The sequence below is a fragment of the Tachysurus fulvidraco genome, chromosome 1 (genome assembly GCF_022655615.1).
Source record: "Tachysurus fulvidraco isolate hzauxx_2018 chromosome 1, HZAU_PFXX_2.0, whole genome shotgun sequence".
Classification (NCBI taxonomy): Eukaryota; Metazoa; Chordata; class Actinopteri; order Siluriformes; family Bagridae; genus Tachysurus; species Tachysurus fulvidraco.
In genome coordinates this window covers 39,692,562-39,712,191 of record NC_062518.1, presented here as the reverse complement: position 1 = coordinate 39,712,191, position 19,630 = coordinate 39,692,562, and the positions used below count along the sequence as shown (strand labels likewise).

Below are 19,630 nucleotides of genomic sequence, written 5' to 3'. Positions count from 1 at the left end.
TTTCAAGTAATTAAAGATAATGCAGTTGTTAACACATGGTGTCCTGTATCTGTCAGCATTCCACTGGCACATCATCTAGCTGTCAGTCAGATTCCTCAGCCAGCAGGAGCCGATAATGGGATCTGTGTCACTGGTGTCTGGTGCTATTTGTTTAAGAGCAACAGTACACGTGAGTCAAGAGGTCATACAGTCAGGTTAAGACTGTAAACCCAGCCTCTCATTATTAGACCAGTGGGTCATGGGATTGTATGGCTAATATTGTATTAATACAACTGTATTCAGGTAACCAGAGAACTCAGGTGGAGTAGAAGTTTATATATTTTATACATCAGATAGATCGATAGATGAAACTAGACCTTAGTTTAATGTTAATGTTATCTGTGTTACTAAATAGGCTACCTATGAAGAAATTGTAGAAGTGTAGACTTACCAGTTTTCTATATTCTTTTTGCAAACATTTTAGTTTAGTTTGGCTATTTTCAAGCGGCGTTTGAAGACCTACTTATTCAGGAAACAACTAGCACTTCTTTCCTTATCTTTTACATTTAAAAAAAAACCCACATACACAACCTTTGACACTTTTTCACTGTAACTTTGAACAATTGTTTTAAACTCATGGTATCTTAAGTATGTAACCTAGTGAGCCAGCATTAATGTATTCAATGTTAGAGATTTAATCACTTATGTACGCCGCTCTGGATAAGGGCATCTGCCAAATGCTGCTGTAAATGTAGTAAAAAAAAAAATCTCTAATTTCTGCAAATTCCTCATTTTCACCACCAGATGCCACTAGTGTGCACTTCGAGTGATTAAATACATGGGTCGTCTTTTTTGATACTCATTTGACAACAAGCAGATAGATAGATAGATAGATAGATAGATAGATAGATAGATAGATAGATAGATAGATAGATAGATAGATAGATAGATAGATAGATAGATAGATAGATAGATAGATAGATAGATAGATAGATAGATAGATAGATAGATAGATAGATAGATAGATAGATAGATGACTTGACTGATATTAATAAATGACAAGCATGGGAAATTTACAGGAATGTACGGACTCCAAGCTAAACAAAGATCCTAGAATATCCAGAGTATCTTCTCGTCTAGTCCATGTCACGCCACTGCCCCTGTTGGTCCTCTTACTGCCTACCAATTCAGATTATAGTTATATTATGGTAATATTGCACAGATGCACATGAACTGATAATCGCACACATTTATTCATTCCGTAGTGTATAATAAAACATCCTGTAGTTAAGTATAATTCAAGCATTACTCAAATACTGACAAACACAGTAGTGTCATATATAATTTACCGCATCAAAGAACATAAAGGAAATCATTTAAAAATACTTTCAGTAGTGCTACAAATGGAAACAAAAGCACAGTGACAAACACTCCGGGAGAGAAATCACCACACATCAGCTACTATACATTTCTCCCCGCTGTTAATACAGTGGTGTCGTGCATCTGCCGTCAAGGTCTGGGTCCAGTCGTAGTGGATAACACTGATATACAGTGGTGATGTGAGTTCGACAGAAATAATAATAAAAATATATAAGTTAAGCAAAAACGTACAATCACATGTTTTAGTCTGAAGTACATGTTCTCAAACACAAGTTCATAAAAAAAGAATAGCAATAAAACTGCTAGGAAAAGTCTAAAGGGAAATAATTGCAACAATCATCACTTTTCTTCTTACTCAGAAGTAATAGCTCGTATTTCGATATTAATTAATTTAACTACTTTTAAATCTTTGTTTTCTGAGACTTAATGATAAAATACTGGGTTTTAATATCTTACATACCATTAACGTTACTTATGTTACAACGAATCACACCAACAACACACAATAATCAGAAGTGGAGTCATTTTCTCTCAGTCTCTCGTCTGTAAAGAACTCTAGATGTTTTACAATCTTCACACAGCCATTTTGTATAAAGCACACACTTACTAACAGCATTTAGTTGGTCAGTGTTAGTTTACTTACAGCAATAGTCCCAAGACACTGGTTTAGCTTTGGGATGAATGTAAAGAGAAGCCGATTGACCGTCTCAGTACTGTGCAGGTTCAGTACAGTAAATCCTCACACTCTATAACACTTCTACTGTATTTCTCTTTGTTCTGATTTCACCTCTTTCCTGAACTACAGATGGATTATAACCCGGTTTATTGTTTATCATCAGTAATCACATTGTAAAGTGGTGACGCTGATCATTCATGGATTTAAATTCGTCAATTCCAGTTGAAGTGGGTAATAAAACAAAGCTAAACTGTACCAGCTTAAGAAAGGTGAACATTTTCTCCACAGTAAAAACACATTTTAAAGGAGCTTTTCATGTTGCTCTTCATAGCCCAGGCTTATTTACGCAGACAGAGAGCTTTCGCATGGAAAAAATCGTAAAATCACATGAAATCATTTCATTTTCTTGGAGTCTCATTGGAGTCCACTGTTACATCGATAGAGACCCTGTTCTTCCGTTCAGTGTAGTGGCAAGTTAACCACAAAACAATACATTAAATAACCAGAAACATGTCATGATTTTTACACCTGGATTGTCTCACACTATTAGTTTACTGTTAGTGATCGAGTCCGAATTGTGTGCCATGACATCAACATCAGAATCTGTAACAAAGAGTCATTTTCTAGTTGATATTTTATATAATACTCAGCACCAGGGTGTAGCATTCATAACCCATTTTCAGTTGTAGCATAAAGCTTCACTAATGAGGCCTGGGTGTTTCTCTGGAGATCCAGGCCTCAGCAGTGGCGAGGGGAGTTGGGGTATTTGTTTTTCAGACCTTCCTTGAAGCTTCGGAAGAGCAGGCGGTTTCTGCGGTTCTCCTCGTCCTTGCGGCTGTGAAAGTCGCCCTGAATCTTAAAGCCCTGATGCACCACAAAGGCGTTACTCACCACAGAGAATCTGAACCCTGCTACATGAAGCTCACATGCCTGCGCGAGAACAGGAACAACAGAGAAGGTGAGAGAGAGAGAGAGAGAGAGAGAGAGAGAGAGTTCTGTTACTAACATTAGTTGCACAGAAGTACCTCGGTCTTTGTCTGATTGTACAGAAATATCACATATATACACTATTGTTCCTCTGGTATTAGATAATTTAGTCCTTAAACATAGTGTGGGAGTTTAAACTGGGTTTTCTTACTACAGAACAAATGTCTTATTTTCTGTTTGATGTAGTCAGTCATGTTGCAGACGTAGTAGTTTGAGAATTTACTAAAAAAAAATCTTAAGTATTACTTCAAGTAGACTGTAAAGCGGTTTATGCAATGGAGCCGATTTGTATAGCATTTTACAGCTTTACAGAGCATAAAATATTTATGTACATGTATTTGCGTTTCTCCCTATTTATCCCTAATGAGCAAGCCTGAGGCAACTATGGCAAGGAAAACTCCTTTAGATGGTATGAGAAAGAAACCTTGAGAGGAACCAGATTCAGAAGGGAACCTGAGCCTTATTTGGGTGACACCAGAGAGTGTAAATAGTGCAATTATAAATAATGTCTTTTCTCCAGTCATAAGGTACAATGTTCATTACAGTGTAAAGAAATAGAATCTTTATTTCCAGAAGAAATGGTGTGGTATAAATCTGGTGCTCAAACATCTGGCATAATGTTATTCACCATATGTTTTATAATGCACAATCTACTTCTGTATTGCTAAATGATTATAGGACTCACCTGACTGATACGGTTGAAGCCGTACTGTCTGAAGTTCTCATCATATAGTGGCACTGATTTGGGCCCGATGTAAAAGGGTTCCCAAGGGTCCACCCAGTTCTGCGTATATGCCACCTCCAGAGGCCCGGAGCTCTTGCTAACAAGGTTAATCCAACGGGAGTAGTTAGTGGGTGCCTGGCATCGTGGGCACAGTTCCTCATAGAAGGGCCTCACCTCACCAACCAGGTACAGCTGTGCAAGCTCCGATTTTGTAGCAGGCATCTTGCGTGTGTGCCTTATTTCAAAAGCAGGCAAGACCAGAACTTCATCCGGGGCCCGCTCACGTTTCATCAGCATCATCACAAACTGATGATGCAGGTCTGCGCTGGGTACCATGTCAATGTCGAGGACAAGGATGTAGGCAGCCTCTGTGCCTGTCCGGGCCACATTGCGGAGAAGGTTGTTGGGGTAGGAGATGTTTCTTCCCATAGCATAGTTCTTGTATTTGTCCCGGTGGGATTCAAGCTTTGCAAAGACACCAGGACATCCTTGTTCCTCAAGTCCAGCAAAGTGCTCTCTGTCTTGCTCCGGGAAGCTGGCCATCTCCTCCGAGTGGCATACCAGGTGGAAATCCACCAAGGCTTGGACACGTGGACAGAAGAGACTGAGGGCGTAGACAAGGGCTGTTGCAAACTTGACATCTTGTCCATGAGCAAAAATAGCCACAGAGAGCGGATTCTGCCAGCGTTCAAGCAAAGAATCCAAATGATGAAGGTTGTTGATGGTTGTGTGTGTCACCAAAGCGAGGTGATGGGATCTTGGATCTGCACCCAGCTTCTGGTTAGTGGAGAAGTCACTCTTGATGAGGTTTTTGTACACACGGTACTGACCACTGCTGTCGAAGATGCCTCCACTGGATAAGGAGTATCTCAGGCGTTCCCGTTTAGAGTTCTTCTCATTGTTTTGCGTGTTCCTCTTGGAGCCGAACAGCTCAGAATACTTGTAGCGCTGCTGTTTGCCATGCAGTTTCGACAGGAACGACAGATAGATGAGCTGCAGCAGGGCTACAATAAGCAGGGCACTCAGCACCACTTTAAACACTGAGCATTTTTTGAAGAAATACATTCCCAAAACTTTGTCGTTTTCTAGAGAATATGCATGAAGTAAACTCTTTTTGGTGCTAACGGGGTGTGTATCTCTCCTACTTTACTTCTGCACTAAATCAGTCAACCATTAGCCATCCAGAGCTCCCTAAACCCACCTCAACACCAACCCTAAACCCACCTCAACACCTCCCTAAACCCACCTCAACACCAACCCTAAACCCACCTCAACACCAACCCTAAACACACCTCAACACCAACCCTAAACCCACCTCAACACCAGCCTAAACCCACCTCAACACCAACCCTAAACCCACCTCAACACCAGCCTAAACCCACCTCAACACCAACCCTAAACCCACCTCAACACCAACCCTAAACCCACCTCAACACCAACCCTAAACACACCTCAACACCAACCCTAAACCCACCTCAACACCAGCCTAAACCCACCTCAAGACCAACCCTAAACCCACCTCAACACCAGCCTAAACCCACCTCAACACCAGCCTAAACCCACCTCAACACCTCCCTAAACCCACCTCAAGACCAACCCTAAACCCACCTCAAGACCAACCCTAAACACACCTCAACACCAACCCTAAACCCACCTCAACACCAGCCTAAACCCACCTCAACACCTCCCTAAACCCACCTCAACACCAACCCTAAACCCACCTCAACACCTCCCTAAACCCACCTCAACACCTCCCTAAACCCACCTCAACACCAGCCTAAACCCACCTCAACACCTCCCTAAACCCACCTCAACACCAACCCTAAACCCACCTCAACACCTCCCTAAACCCACCTCAACACCAACCCTAAACCCACCTCAACACCTCCCTAAACCCACCTCATCACCCCCCTAAACCCACCTCAACACCCCCCTAAACCCACCTCAACACCTCCCTAAACCCACCTCAACAACAACCCTAAACCCACCTCATCACCCCCCTAAACCCACCTCAACACCAACCCTAAACCCACCTCAACACCAACCCTAAACCCACCTAAACACCAACCCTAAACCCACCTCAACACCAACCCTAAACCCACCTCAACACCTGGTTTTACACAAAGATCCATCATTTACTGAATTACACCAGTTTCCTAACATCACACAAACATTACCAATGGAGTAATATAAGCCTGTCGGATGTAAATAACGAGCACGTTTGGTTTTTCGGTAAACATTACGAGCTTCGTCTTCCATGGTTACAGCGCCGTCCTTCGTGCCATGTCGCAGGGTTATGACGTCATGCTTATTATTTATAGAAAACGCTGATTTTTAAAGCCACCAAATGGTCGTCGAGCCAGTGAATGAAATCATAGGACGTTAAATATGTTCTAAAATATTAGATAGTATTGTTAGGTTTAAAAAACAAGACAAGCCATGGCTGCGTCTCAAATCACAAATGATCACAGATATATGAAAATAGCGTGATATCTTACACTTTTCAGACTTATCTTTTAAAAGGGAATTAAATAGACTAGTATACATATTCACAGTATATATATTCATAATATATACTATAGTATTGTATATTACCAAACGTTTAAAAAAGAAATGTATACCATATATAGGTGTACAGACGAGGTGGCCGAGTGGTTAAGGCGATGGACTGCTAATCCATTGTGCTCTGCACGCGTGGGTTCGAATCCCATCCTCGTCGAAGTTTTTAATTTTTGGAAGTCTATCACAGGGCACATAATACACATTCATATATCATGGACAATTTAGAAATGCCAATAGGCCTATCACACATCTTTGGACAGAGGGAGGAAACTGGAGTACATGAAGGAAGCCCTCAAAACATGGGGAGAACATGCATGCTAACCACTGAGCCTCGAAGCCCACCTCCAATTATTTTTATATCTGAGATGTTCTGTGTATTGCGCTAATTAGCTTATTCAGCCAAATCTCAGTCTAAAGTGTTTTTACTGGAATAATCATGCCTATAAGTTGCGTACTGACCTGGGAAATACTGGGTCAGGTATGGATTCGACACAATCACCAATTTAATAAACTGATGTTTTGTTGCAAAATACAGTTCAAAGAGCTCTGTGCAAAATGTTCTTCTGCTTCCTCTGGGTTTTTTGGTTTCCTCCCACCAAATAACAAATTCTGCTAGGCAAATTGGCATTGTTAAATTTTTCCCAAATGTGAATTTGTCCCCACAAAGCCCTACGATGAACAAGTGTATCATGTGTTTGTATTGCCATATCACATTCCCAGGATAAACTCCAGATCCTCCCTGACCCTTGTAGGGTGCCAACATATCATCAGTTGGTATTAGAGCAGTACTAGTTTATTGATTCAATACTTTTAATTGAAATATTGATGATGATTGCCAGGGCCTCAGAAAGCCACTGAGCCATTAGCACTTAACTGTATGCTTAGTTTGTGTCCTGGAATAATATATATATGTGTGTGTGTGTGTGTGTGTGTGTGTGTGTGTGTGTGTGTGTGTGTGTGTGTGTGTGTGTGAAAAATAGGTTATTACTATTGATTAAGGAGGACCCCGATATTTAACACTTGCACATTTGTACTATGTATATTTCAATTGCCATTTCACACTTGCACTGTTATACAAATTGTATATATTGTATACTTCAATTGCACATTTTCACATTTGTACATACAAATTGCCTATATTTGTATATTTCAATTGCACATTTCACATTTATACATACAATGTGTCTATATTGTATATGTCATTCTGTTACACTGTGAAGCTTCTGTCACTAAAACAAATTCCTCACATGTGAAAACATACCTGGCAATAAATCTCATTCTGATTCTGATATTCATGAATAAACATTACTTGAATGGCATAAGAGTAAATTGTTGGCAAAATAATTCCGAGATTGTAACTTGTTAGTCTACTCTTTTAAACAGAACAGAAATTCCTCTCAGCACATCCAAGGCAAACTTTGAGAAAAGTCTAAAAGGATCTAATGCGTATTAACATGACGCAGTAGTGTATTAGAGACGTGGCACTACATGTCATACTGGATACTGATGTTTTCCTTAATTTACATCAAGAGTCTGAACTCAGATTCCCACACAAAAAAAAAAACACTGAAAGAGTACTACATTAAACATAAATCTACATTATTGATCGACACTCTATCTGAGACTATTTTTGCCACCAATATTGTTGCTACTCTTACAAAATAATTTACAGTCTGTGTTCTGCACACCTCTGGTACTGTTGTGTCTTTGCACTTATGGTGTGTTGCACCATGCTCCTGGAAAAACACCACTTTATTCCAACGTACACAAGGAACGGCAATAAAAACCCGCTTGCCTCGACAAACTTGTGGAAAATAAAAATATACACGGCCAGAGAAAGTTATTCAAGTTTGCATTTTAATTCATTAACCAAAACAAACAAGACAAACATAAAAAAAAATATATATATTCAAAGTTGACAGGAAGAGCTGTGTTCCGATTTCAAAGCAAAAAGTGGTGAGGAAACTTTTTTGTTAATTGAAGCACTCTATGTTAAGGTTCAAAATCCTGGGGCGAGGAGAGATTAGGGATTAATGGTCACGGCTACACTCACAAATAAACCCATAAATGTAAAGTTACTGTCTCTGCTGTATAACTGTAAGAATATTCTCCATCAGCTGTGCTGTTCATTGTTCAGAGGAAAAGTTTAGAGACCGTCTCAATATTATGAATATACAAAATTCACTTGTAAATTTGTCATCTTCACAATATTCAGGCTCTCAAACCTTACACAATTAAATTATAGGTTTATGTGAAAAGCTAAACTGACTAAGAAACAAGAACTCCAGCTCCGCTTTTAGATCCTCCTTCTTCGCTTTCTTTGCCCTGAGCCGCATTTCCTTTGCCCTGTTTGTCGTCTTCGCCCACCAGGCGGATGTTGTAACGTTCCCGATACTCAGTCAGCTCCCGCCCTTTCGTCTGCATCTGTGTGTTGAGTGACATGACTAACTTTGATATCTGTCAGAAAGGAAGGGAAGGGAAAAGGTCAGTTTAAAAACTGTACTGTGAATGACCCTGTGTACACCTGGTCGAGTATAAACAACTGGATGCCATGTTTACTAAACTCACCCACCGTGGCCCTGTTTACATCCAGATATTTACTAAACTCACCCACTGTGCCCTGTTTACATCCAGATGTTTACTAAACTCACCCACTGTGGCCCTGTTTAAATCCAGATGTTTACTAAACTCACCCACCGTGGCCCTGTTTAAATCCAGATGTTTACTAAACTCACCCACTGTGGCCCTGTTTACATCCAGATATTTACTAAACTCACCCACCGTGGCCCTGTTTACATCCAGATATTTGCTTAACTCATCCACCGTGGCCCTGTTTACATCCAGATGTTTACAAAACTCACCCACCGTGGCCCTGTTTACAGCCAGATGTTTACTAAACTTATCCACCGTGGCCCTGTTTACATCCAGTTTACAAAAACATTCACTGACCTGTATCACTGTAGTCATGGTTTATGTAGACACTGCATTTAGACTCTTAAGACAGTACCTATCCACTAATAATTCTCATAGGCAGAACACATAAATCAGCTACTACAGACAGCATCTGGCTCTCAGTGTGTCATCCACCTGTTCTTTATTGTTCTCCAGCGCAGGCAGCACTTCCTTTACAGTCCTCTCCACCAAAACACCCCCGACTAAACGATAGCACTTCCGAGATGGGTCGACTTCCTTCAGCGTGTCGATGACGAGGCTAACGAAAGAGAAATATCAGAATGAGAAAATTTCTAGATTGTTCAAACTATGTAGAAATTAAATAAAACAAATTACAATAAAAAAATGTCAAACATAACTATTTAAAAATATCTAAAATAAATGTTCGATCTGGTGTGTTCAAACGTTTAGAGCAAAATTATTTGAATAAAGAATTTAATTAAAATCAGATTCTGCAATCACACTTGAATCATTTCATGACCTCCTTTGAATATATTCAGTCGTAGTCAGATAAAACCAGGATTTCAAGCCCAACAGATTTTATCTGAGGTAGTTTCACCCCTGTTGTCTAGTGCAATGGAAAAGTGAAAGTGTTTGATCGCATTATACGCTTGATGATAAAAACAGCAGGTGAAGTGAAAAGGTAAAAAGAAAACCTGTGTTCATTGCTCTCCATCTCCAGTTCAGCAGCTTTTGAGGCCATGCTGCGCTGCTCCTGCCGCATCCTCTGGAACGTTGCCACGACCTACGCACACACACACACACACACACCTCTAATACCTACAAGACTAACAAAAGGTAACTGACACTTTACCAATAAATCTAAAGATGCACCAATCTAATACTTAGTATCTGTATTAAGACTCTAGACTGTAACAATGGATCATACAGTACTGATAAAAGTTTTACACACGCCTTGTCTAATGTCCCTGAGAAAACTTAAGAGCCAGGTAAAATATTCCCAATATCAGATATGGGTGTGGCTTCCAGGATGTCAGATGATAACCAGGAGTTCAAACAACTACACAGCTGTCACTCATCTATCTGCATCTGTCATTTTCACTCAGGAGGAGATCAAAGAAAAAAAAATAATCACATGGAATTTAAATACAAGTAAAAACCACAACAGAGCTTACATTGTAGGGTCCTGAGGAAAAACCTGCACTATTGACTGACAACATTTAATGTGCCCTCAATCTGATTGTGTATCATGTCCAGTGTGAGATTAGATATGGATCGGTGGATGATATTAACTGGCTACTGTAGATGTCTACCTAAAGGGCTGTTCAAAGGTGAGCTGCTAGTTGTATGACAAGGATAAACGGTATTATTACTTCTGTGGAATTCACAGTACAGCAAGTGGCAGCTTGAAGTGTTAATCACTGTCTGTGGGAATAATCATGAAGACTATGATGCTCATAATAAACAACACAGTCTGATGTTTTATATACACTATTGTGGGAGAGTAATGATTTATAATCCTGCTATCTGGTGACACTCAGGCTGTCTGATCTTTTGAGTGTGATGCCTTTCAATATTTCTGATCTCAGGGAGTTGGTGTTTTTTTGCCATTGTCTCCTCTGGATTGTTCATTGGGAATCTAAATATAAATCTACATTTGAATTTCTGTAAATGTGTTTTTTTATTTTTAGAACTCCTAATGAACCAGCCTAATGTTTAAGGTGTTGGGCTACCAATCGAAAGGTTGTGAGTTCAAACCCCAGGTCCAACAAGCTGCCACTTAACCCTCAATTGCTTAGTTGTATAAAAATGAGATAGTGTAAGTCACTCTGGATATAAGGGTGTCTGCGAAATGCTGGAAATGTAAAATGTCCTGATTGGTCACCACCCAGAGGTCATGAATCAGACCACACTTGTGGCAGAAATAGCAGCCAGGATCTGCCCTCCCAGGGCATTCCTGATTCACACTGTAGTTTCTTTGCATTTAAGCTCGTACACTAAACATGGACTCTTCTTACGATATACTGTAATGCTATAAACCTCTACATTGTCACACCTTACAGTCTAAGGACCAGATTCAGGAACAGTATCTCTCTCCAGTGTAAATTAATCCCAGTGTCCCCTTCCCTAGTGCACTATATATAAAGGGAACAGTTTACACTCCCTATGTAGTGCACTATAAACCAAAAAAGGAGCTGTTTGCTGTGAAACCATTTATTGACTGACTGTCACAAACACACACAGACACACACACACGCGCGCGCGCGCAGACACACACGCGCGCGCGCGCAGACACACACACACACACAGAGAGACAGACAGACAGACAGACAGACAGACACACACACACACACACACACACACACACACACACACACACACACACACACACACACACACACACACACACACGCCCCTAGGTGATAGCAAGCTAGCTTATTGTGGACGGCAATAACCTGAGATAAAAGCCTTACACACATCTTCTAATCGTAAACGAAGATTAAATAATCCGGTGTGTTATACACGGAGCCCGACTGAAACATACTTGCTCGGCAGAAGGACCAGACTGCTTTCCTCCACCGCTTTTACTCCCCGTGCCGCTACCGCTGTTCGCCGCCATGTTGAAATGAAATGCTGTAGACGTCAGGACCCCTACATCGCCTTCACAGAGCTGTCCAGACCGAACGCCTGTTTAAAAAAAAAAAAAAAAAAAAAAACGGTATCCGCAGGGCGTTTAATGCGACACCAGCAATATTTTAAATTAAGTGTATTGTATAATAATATGACTGAAGAGAGAATCAAATGACTGTCTGGTTCATCAGGGTCAAGTTGGGACTTTAGTGCATATTTGCTGTGTAGTGACTGATTAACGTGGAGAAGAAGGAAGTACAAAGTACGAGAAGAAACAACATCGTGGTTTAAACAGGAGTCCCATGGTTTTCTCTCAGACTCTGTGGAAACAGCACCATTTATTCTGGAGGTTACAGACAGTCATAAGTCATCACAGGTACTATAACACAACACACTGCCGACTTTAACACTCTTTTTAATCAACTTTTAACCTGACATGACGTATAATTTGTTCTCTAATATTTCGTATTAATTGTAGCTATTGTTTACACCAAAACAAACAAGGATTATAGCGATGGATCAAATCGTCCAATCAGATGCTACCTGTAAACCGTAAGCCCCGCCCTCTATAGCGTGTCTTGCTCTACAGTAGTAGCTCCTTTTTTAACAAAAATGTATGCGAGTCGTTCAATGTCGCACTATAATGCTCTATAAATATTAGATCGGGGCTTATAAATTTTGATTCTCTATTTTTTTTCTGGATTCTAAATAAATAAATAGATAGATAGATAGATAGATAGATAGATAGATAGATAGATAGATAGATAGATAGATAGATAGATAGATAAATAAATAATCCATTAGGTGGCAATAGAGCAATACATTTCATCATATCATTAACAATATTTGTCACTGTAACTACATCTCATTTGAATAGAATGCTACAAACAATAGAGTTTTTTATTTTTCTGCAGTGAGTAAAATTTATTTATTTATTTATTACCACTTTTACCATGGACACTAAAATGATGGTTTTAGTAAGTATTTGGTCTCACACATTTCCCCACTGTGCCTATTATATCTGTTCTATTTAACAGTTTAAATCCTGTGTATGTTATTGGTCTTCAACACTAAAAACTGCGTCCATATTCTACTAAAGCTCCATATTCAGGTACATAAAAAATAAAAAATAAAAAAAGAAAGAAAGTTGGAACAAAATATTAATTCCTGGTTGGAATTGTGGATGCTAGATTCATTCATGTCTTTGTGTTTCATTTACTAATAACTAAAATGCTCGTACGCTTCGATCTGATCGAATGTAAACCATATGGGTTGTGTTCATCAGCCGTGAACCAGATATCGATTTTAGTGTGTCTCACTCTTCACATTATTTCCAGAATGAACTCATCACATCCTGTGGCAGCTGTGTGTCAGATGACGTCCACCCCAGACAAGGAGGCAAACTTGACTACATGCGAGCGTTTAATCATGCAGGCCAAGGAGGGTGGCGCGAGCATGATCTTTCTCCCTGAGGGCTTTGATTACCTCGGGTCCAGTCGAGAAGAGACGCTGCAGCTGTCTGAAAGCCTGCAGGGTGACATCATCAGCAGATATTCCCAATTAGCCAGGTGTCTGAATCATGCTAAATATTTCCTTTTTTGGTAATGAAGTATTCGGGGGGTCACGGTGGCTTAGTGGTTAGCGCGTTCGCCTCACACCTCCAGGGTTGGGGGTTCGATTCCCGCCTCCGCCTTGTGTGTGTGGAGTTTGCATGCTCTCCCCGTGCCTCGGGGGTTTCCTCCGGGTACTCCGGTTTCCTCCCCGGTCAAAAGACATGCACAGTAGGTTAATTGCATCTCTGGAAAATTTTCCGTAGTGTGTGAGTGAATAAGAGTGTGTGTGTGTGTGTGCCCTGCGATGGGTTGGCACTCTGTCCAGGGTGTATCCTGCCTTGATGCCCAATGACGCCTGAGATAGGCACAGGCTCCCCGCGACTCGAGGTAGTTCGGATAAGCGGTAGAAAATGAATGAATGAATGAATAATGAAGTATTTAAAGAATTATTATTACAGCTTGTAGTGTAAGCAGTACCTGTGCAGTAGTTGAGGTGTGTTTCAACTACACTTACTACATACTACACTTAAGTAGAACATGAGTAGCTACATATTTACAGTTTCTAGGAATCGTTTGGAAGGCACATCCCAAAAAGGGCAATGTTTTAATGGCATAGAGAGACAACAGCTTTATTAAATGTTTCATGAAAAAAAAAACACAAAGCATGTGTTTATATTAAAGGTCCTTTAGTCAAAAGAAGCTGGCAATGTGTCTTATATAGATTTTATGTTAAAGTGCAGACTTGGCTCAAACTAAAACTATTGCAGCAAGTTTAATAGATGTACGGAAGGTACAATAATTTTTATGATGTAGATGTAAGACTTACTGCCTCTGTCTGTGTAAGGAAGCTGAACGTGTGGCTGTCTCTGGGAGGTTTCCATGAAAGAGGGCAAAACTGGAAGAATGACAGACGCATCTACAACAGCCATGTCATCATTAATGGCCAAGGTATCACACCGCACCTAAACGTCTATAGATAAAGGACAAACATGGTAAATATTATGACTTTACACTGATTTAGAAAAAACCTGAATAAACCTTTACCTTAGTAACAAACTTGAATTCATTATAGCATCGTTACTTGCACGACATGTAATAAAACACTCGACGCCTGCTGAAACACAAAACCCTCCATAATAAAAAAAAATCCTATGTCAGAAATCTTAAAGGATTTTTTCTTTACTTTACCTGCTTCTGTTAGAAAGCACTGGCACTGGAGGCTCCTTCCATATACACTACGGTGACTCACGTTTTTGAATCTGTATACGCGGAACATCCGCTGTACGCGTCCCTGTGAATTTGTTGTTACTATTAAAAAGATAACGTGTTTGAATGAGAGAATTCATATAAATCTGTGATTTACCTTTATAGAGTCATTTTGCCACTTCTGTCAGTTAATGTTAATGAACACTGTGTCCGATCTTGGTGTGATTTTTCCACAGGTGAAATTGTGTCCGTGTACAGAAAAAGTCACCTGTTTGATGTGGAGTTGACAGGTAAAGGTGTGTCACTAAAAGAGAGCGCCTTCACCATTCCTGGGACCAGCTTAGTGCCACCTGTTCAGACCCCTGTTGGAAAGGTACGCAACTTTCTTCATGACTCTTAGTTTATAGTGTTTTTTTATTTTATTTTATTTAAAGAAGTCTGTTGAACGGCTGTACAGGTGGGACTGGGGATCTGTTATGACCTGCGCTTCCCAGAGATGTCCTCGGCTCTTCAGAGGAGCGGGGCGGAGATCCTCACTTATCCATCAGCTTTTACCGTGGCAACAGGCACCGCACACTGGGAGGTGAGATCTTACAGGATCCAACTGGTGAAAAACAAAGGAAAAATCCTGCTTGCTCTGTTAAGCTGTGGGAGAATTTTATTGGTCTGTCTTGGACCAGTTAATCTGCTTAAAGGGAAGCCTCACACACTATACTAACACGCTTTATGTTGTTTTTTCCAAAACTCTTCTGTCTGTTAATACATTTTTGCTTGAACTGGAAGGAGAACTTAATCATTTCTATAAATCCAGAGTGAGTTTAGAATACTGACAGAATTTAAGAATAATTAAAAGTTTTATTGCATTTGTTTCTCTTTTTTCATTTTTCTTTCTTTCTTTTTCATTTAAAAATATATTTTCTATTTAAGATTAATGAAGTGTGTTTGGAGGCATTTTAGATTTTATATAATAATAATAATAATAACAATAATAATAACAATAATAATAATAATAATAATAATAATAATAATAATAATAATAATAATAATAATAATTTATAATATTACACAATATTTAATATGAATCAATAATTTAATAATACTAATTGGAAAATGATATTAATATTCTGAATATAATATTTTCTCCCAATATTCCTTGGAACACATGTGATTTCCATTTAATCTTTGTGTTAATAATAATTGCAGACGTTTATTCAAATGATTATCCAAATGTTGTCAGACCTGATTTGAAGCTTGTATTCTGGACATTGACAATACAGTGTAAATATAAAGATAATGTAAACATTAGTTTTACTGTGTTGTCATGTCAAGTCCTGTCATGCACTCTGCCACAATAACAATTCTAATACATTTTAATAATAACATGCTAGTACACAAAGCTCAGTTGTTATTCTGATTCTATGGATCTCCTTTCAGGTCCTTCTTCGGGCCAGAGCCATTGAGACTCAGTGTTACGTCCTGGCCGCTGCTCAGGTTGGAGCTCATCATGAGAAGCGCTCGTCGTATGGCCACACGATAGCTGTAGACCCGTGGGGCGTGGTCATGGCAGACTGTGGGGGGACAGATGTGGGCGTGGCTATGGTAGAGATTGACATGGATAGACTTAAGGACACTAGAAGGGACATGCCAGTGCAGAAGCACAGGAGGGAGAAAGAGTTCTACTGTAGTTTGGACTGAATGAGACTCAAAATCATGACATGAACTGAAAAATTATGTCGATTTAACTCACAGCTCCTCGTGTTGTTTAATATCAGAAATCTATAGAAAGTACAAGACTATAATAATAAATAGTCACAATAATAAATGAACTAACATACAGATTTACTTGATCATACAGTACAATCTGACTCCTGATACACTTTTCACTGTGCTAAAGACTTCTGTTATGTTTCTTCTTTATGTTTCCTGTTCGTGTGGGACTTCCAAATAATCTGTGTTTCTCAACAGAGCTTTCGCTCTAGATATCAAACATTTGCACAGACTAGTGTGTCTACAACAAAGATTAAATGTTAATGATATAACATACAGTACAGTATTCAAAGAGTTTTCATTATTTTCATGACTATGAAAATTGTAGACTCACACTGAAGGCATCAAAACTATGAATTAACACATGTGGAATTATATACGTACATAACAAAAAAGTGTGAAAAAAAATTTCCCCAAACACACCTCCAGGCTGTGTAAGGGCTATTTGACCATGAAGGAGAGTGATGGGGTGCTGCGCCAGATGACCTGGCCTCCACAGTCACCGGACCTGAACCCAATCGAGATGGTTTGGGGTGAGCTGGACCGCAGAGTGAAGGCAAAAGGGCCAACAAGTGCTAAGCATCTCTGGGAACTCCTTCAAGACTGTTGGAAGACCATTTCAGGTGACGACCTCTTGAAGCTCATCAAGAGAATGCCAAGAGTGTGCAAAGCAGTAATCACAGCAAAAGGTGGCTACTTTGAAGAACCTAGAATATGACATATTTTCAGTTGTTTCACACTTTTTTGTTATGTACGTATATAATTCCACATGTGTTAATTCATAGTTTTGATGCCTTCAGTGTGAATCTACAATTTTCATAGTCATGAAAATAAAGAAAACTCTTTGAATGAGAAGGTGTGTCCAAACGTTTGGTCTGTACTGTATAACGTATGCTAATGATTTAACATAGCCTTGTTGAATTACATGTGCTGATTGGTCAGAAATGCTTATGATGATTATTATTATTATAAATAAATTAAAATGAAAAGCGACAGTGTAAGAGGAGTTATTACCTCGGCACTTGCCGGTGTGGCGAATTAAAAGAGTTACTATAACCCTGATTTACGTGGTTGATTATTTTCCTAGAAAATAGTGTACAAATGTAGGTGCTGGTTGGAGTCTCGTCACCCGGTGGTCACCCTGCATGGATTTATCTGCATGGTCAGCCAGTATCTCAAGGGATTGTTGTGAATGAAGCTGCACGGAGACTCTCATGCCTTCTTTGGAACCAATGTTGCATCAGTCAGCTGTATGGTCTGGTCTTTATCAGCAATCAGGTCTGTGCTGAACTCAGAGTTTGCGATGACCCATTAGTTCCTCAGGAGCTCTCGGTTGCACTATTATAAACTGTCATAGTAAGGACATTATTTACATTTACTTTATTTATTGTCACCCAAATGAGGATAAGGTTCCCTTCTGAGCCTGGTTTCTCTCAATGTTTCTTCCTCTTATCATCTCAGGGAGTTTTTTTCATTGCTCATTAGGGATAGGGATAGGAACACCAGGCTGATCCAGAAAGATGACCATCAACAGAGCGTAACACCCAGTAACACCTTGCCGCCACCATCGCCTCCAGCTTGCTCATTAGGGATTTTATATATATATATATATATATATATATATATATATATATATATATATATATATATATATATATATATAGTATTTTAAATTTTATGTTTATTTTTTTAAATAAATTTTAAACTTTAATAATGTATATATTCACTTGTATATAAGTGAATATACTTTTATATGAATATACATTTTTATCCTCCTTTTTTCTACTTATTTTTTCTTCTAATTATTATTATTATTATTATTATTATTATTATTATTATTATTATTATTATTATTATTATTAAATATTTATTCTTTTTTTCCTCTCTCTTCTGTTTCCATACTTCTGTAAAGCTGCTCAGAGACAATGAGAAATTGTTAAAAACAAACACACACAGAAACAAACATTATTGAAAACTGAATTGTTTTATTCTCCATCATGTCACACAAACGATGCATATCAGCGTCTGTAAGAAGCTCTGCACGTTTCAACAGGAGGAAGCGGAGAGGTTAAAACACACCGGAAGTTGCGTCACTGACAGCAACCGGACTAAAGGGGGGGGAAAAAAAGAATCATATGAGCATCATCATAAAATAAGGAATAAAAATGTCAGATAGAATTTCAAAGGAGGTTGTTGGTCTGCTGCTGAAAGTATGATTGATCTAGAGACTTTGCCGAGGTAAACAAATGCTCTTGTTTCTATTGCACATCGATTTTGGAAGTGTGTGTGTGTGTGTGTGTGTGTCACTCTTGGCTTATTTTGATCACCTGTCAGTCTGATGCATGTAGCTAATAGCAGTGATTATATATAAATTAGTAAACATTGTCCAGGGTTTGAACACAAACAGCCAGGTGAGTCTACAGAGTGTTGATGTGTTACTGTCAGGCCACGAGCTCACACAAGTGTGTAATAACGTTACAGAGCGAGTTTTACACATTTACTCCGCAGTATATACATGGACACGCCATATTGTGCATTGGTTTGATAGATATTTGAGCTGCGCATTGAACCCCAACTGAGCTAAGGTGTGTTTTACCTGATCACCGCGCGCACATTATATAAAAATGATAAACATCACAAGCTTCATCGTGCTGTCTGGGCTGTCATGTGGTCACGTGATCTGTGATTCAATATGGCGCCTTTCAGTAACCCGAGGCTGGATTAGTTTCACACGGACAGGTGAAGGGGATGTGTTTACTTGTGTAATGATTTACAGACTGTACGTGTACCTACCTTCTTCTGGAAAGAATGTTTTGCCTCCTGTAAATACTACAAATAACTATAAATGTGTGATGATTCGATTCGATTCATATTACTGACGGTTCATGATTCGATTCAATTTGATTCTCATTTCTGAATCATAAACAATGCAAAGCAATGTATTGAAAAGTTGAATATTATGAACTAGATGTGCTACAGGTTTATCATATCTTAGAAATAAATACAGCCATATTTCAAATGACAATTTCTTTGTGTCACAATTCATTTTTGCAGCCTTAACTAAGGTATTATATATATATATATGTATACAGTACATAAGAAACTCCAGCTGTCTTTTCTGTCACCTTCTTCTTCAGAAACCAAACCGAAACCCTGCATTGGAATTGATTTTAAAGCCGAACACAAATATCGACACAAAACAAACAGACAGCATTTAAAAGTGAAGCTTTGTGGGTTTTCCCGAAACACACG

General features: G+C 39.2%; 4 protein-coding genes and 1 non-coding gene across 9 annotated transcripts in view; 3 read left to right on the top strand and 2 right to left on the bottom strand.

Moving 5' to 3' along the window:
- Positions 1–1,213: 1,213 nt before the first annotated feature.
- b4gat1 (beta-1,4-glucuronyltransferase 1) lies at positions 1,214–6,064 on the bottom strand. Of its 2 annotated transcripts, XM_027178265.2 has the most exons (3): positions 5,924–6,064; positions 3,708–4,750; positions 1,214–2,965 (listed from the first exon to the last, which is right to left on the bottom strand). In XM_027178265.2, the coding sequence occupies exons 1-3, from the start codon at positions 6,003–6,005 to the stop codon at positions 2,774–2,776; spliced, it is 1,317 nt and encodes a 438-aa protein (XP_027034066.2). In that variant the 5' UTR covers positions 6,006–6,064; the 3' UTR covers positions 1,214–2,773. The 2 variants fall into 2 exon arrangements, with proteins under 2 accessions (XP_027034066.2, XP_027034067.2); XM_027178266.2 differs by lacking the exon at positions 5,924–6,064 and having other exon boundaries at positions 3,708–5,044.
- Positions 6,065–6,383: 319 nt separating this feature from the next.
- trnas-gcu lies at positions 6,384–6,465 on the top strand. Its single transcript has one exon. It is a non-coding gene; the product is annotated as a tRNA-Ser (tRNA).
- Positions 6,466–8,148: 1,683 nt separating this feature from the next.
- Positions 8,149–11,910, bottom strand: pfdn2 (prefoldin subunit 2). The gene is made up of 4 exons (XM_027178259.2): positions 11,767–11,910; positions 9,917–10,005; positions 9,396–9,519; positions 8,149–8,765 (listed from the first exon to the last, which is right to left on the bottom strand). The coding sequence occupies exons 1-4, from the start codon at positions 11,839–11,841 to the stop codon at positions 8,577–8,579; spliced, it is 477 nt and encodes a 158-aa protein (XP_027034060.1). The 5' UTR covers positions 11,842–11,910; the 3' UTR covers positions 8,149–8,576.
- A 16-nt stretch (positions 11,911–11,926) lies between these two features.
- On the top strand, positions 11,927–16,656 carry nit1 (nitrilase 1). Its single transcript, XM_027178258.2, has 6 exons — positions 11,927–12,228; positions 13,190–13,420; positions 14,250–14,353; positions 14,848–14,984; positions 15,069–15,194; positions 16,046–16,656. The coding sequence occupies exons 1-6, from the start codon at positions 12,155–12,157 to the stop codon at positions 16,304–16,306; spliced, it is 933 nt and encodes a 310-aa protein (XP_027034059.1). The 5' UTR covers positions 11,927–12,154; the 3' UTR covers positions 16,307–16,656.
- Positions 16,657–18,478: 1,822 nt separating this feature from the next.
- Positions 18,479–19,630, top strand: part of clcn3 (chloride channel 3) — a 34,359-nt gene continuing 33,207 nt past the window's right edge. For 2 of the 4 annotated variants that reach the window (XM_047810839.1, XM_027178172.2), the window contains exon 1: positions 18,479–18,616. The gene's annotated coding sequence lies outside the window, so the exon portion shown is untranslated. The remainder of the gene's footprint in view (positions 18,617–19,630) is intronic. The other 2 variants (XM_047810853.1, XM_047810845.1) reach the window with 1 other exon arrangement.

Bases quoted from the DNA above. Each gene is read 5' to 3' on its own strand.
- nit1 (XM_027178258.2), top strand. From the start codon at position 12,155: ATGGTTTTCTCTCAGACTCTGTGGAAACAGCACCATTTATTCTGGAGG. The intron at 14,985-15,068 runs GTACGCAACTTT...ACGGCTGTACAG, and splicing joins TTCAGACCCCTGTTGGAAAG to GTGGGACTGGGGATCTGTTA. The intron at 15,195-16,045 runs GTGAGATCTTAC...ATCTCCTTTCAG, and splicing joins CAGGCACCGCACACTGGGAG to GTCCTTCTTCGGGCCAGAGC.
- b4gat1 (XM_027178265.2), bottom strand. From the start codon at position 6,005: ATGGAAGACGAAGCTCGTAATGTTTACCGAAAAACCAAACGTGCTCGT. The intron at 4,751-5,923 runs GTAATGTTTGTG...TGCTTATTGTAG, and splicing joins AGGCTTATATTACTCCATTG to CCCTGCTGCAGCTCATCTAT. The intron at 2,966-3,707 runs GTGAGTCCTATA...GTTCTCGCGCAG, and splicing joins GCTTCAACCGTATCAGTCAG to GCATGTGAGCTTCATGTAGC.
- pfdn2 (XM_027178259.2), bottom strand. From the start codon at position 11,841: ATGGCGGCGAACAGCGGTAGCGGCACGGGGAGTAAAAGCGGTGGAGGA. The intron at 9,520-9,916 runs GTTTTCTTTTTA...CTCTTTCGTTAG, and splicing joins ATGGAGAGCAATGAACACAG to CCTCGTCATCGACACGCTGA. The intron at 8,766-9,395 runs GTGGATGACACA...CCTTTCTGACAG, and splicing joins TGGAGAACAATAAAGAACAG to ATATCAAAGTTAGTCATGTC.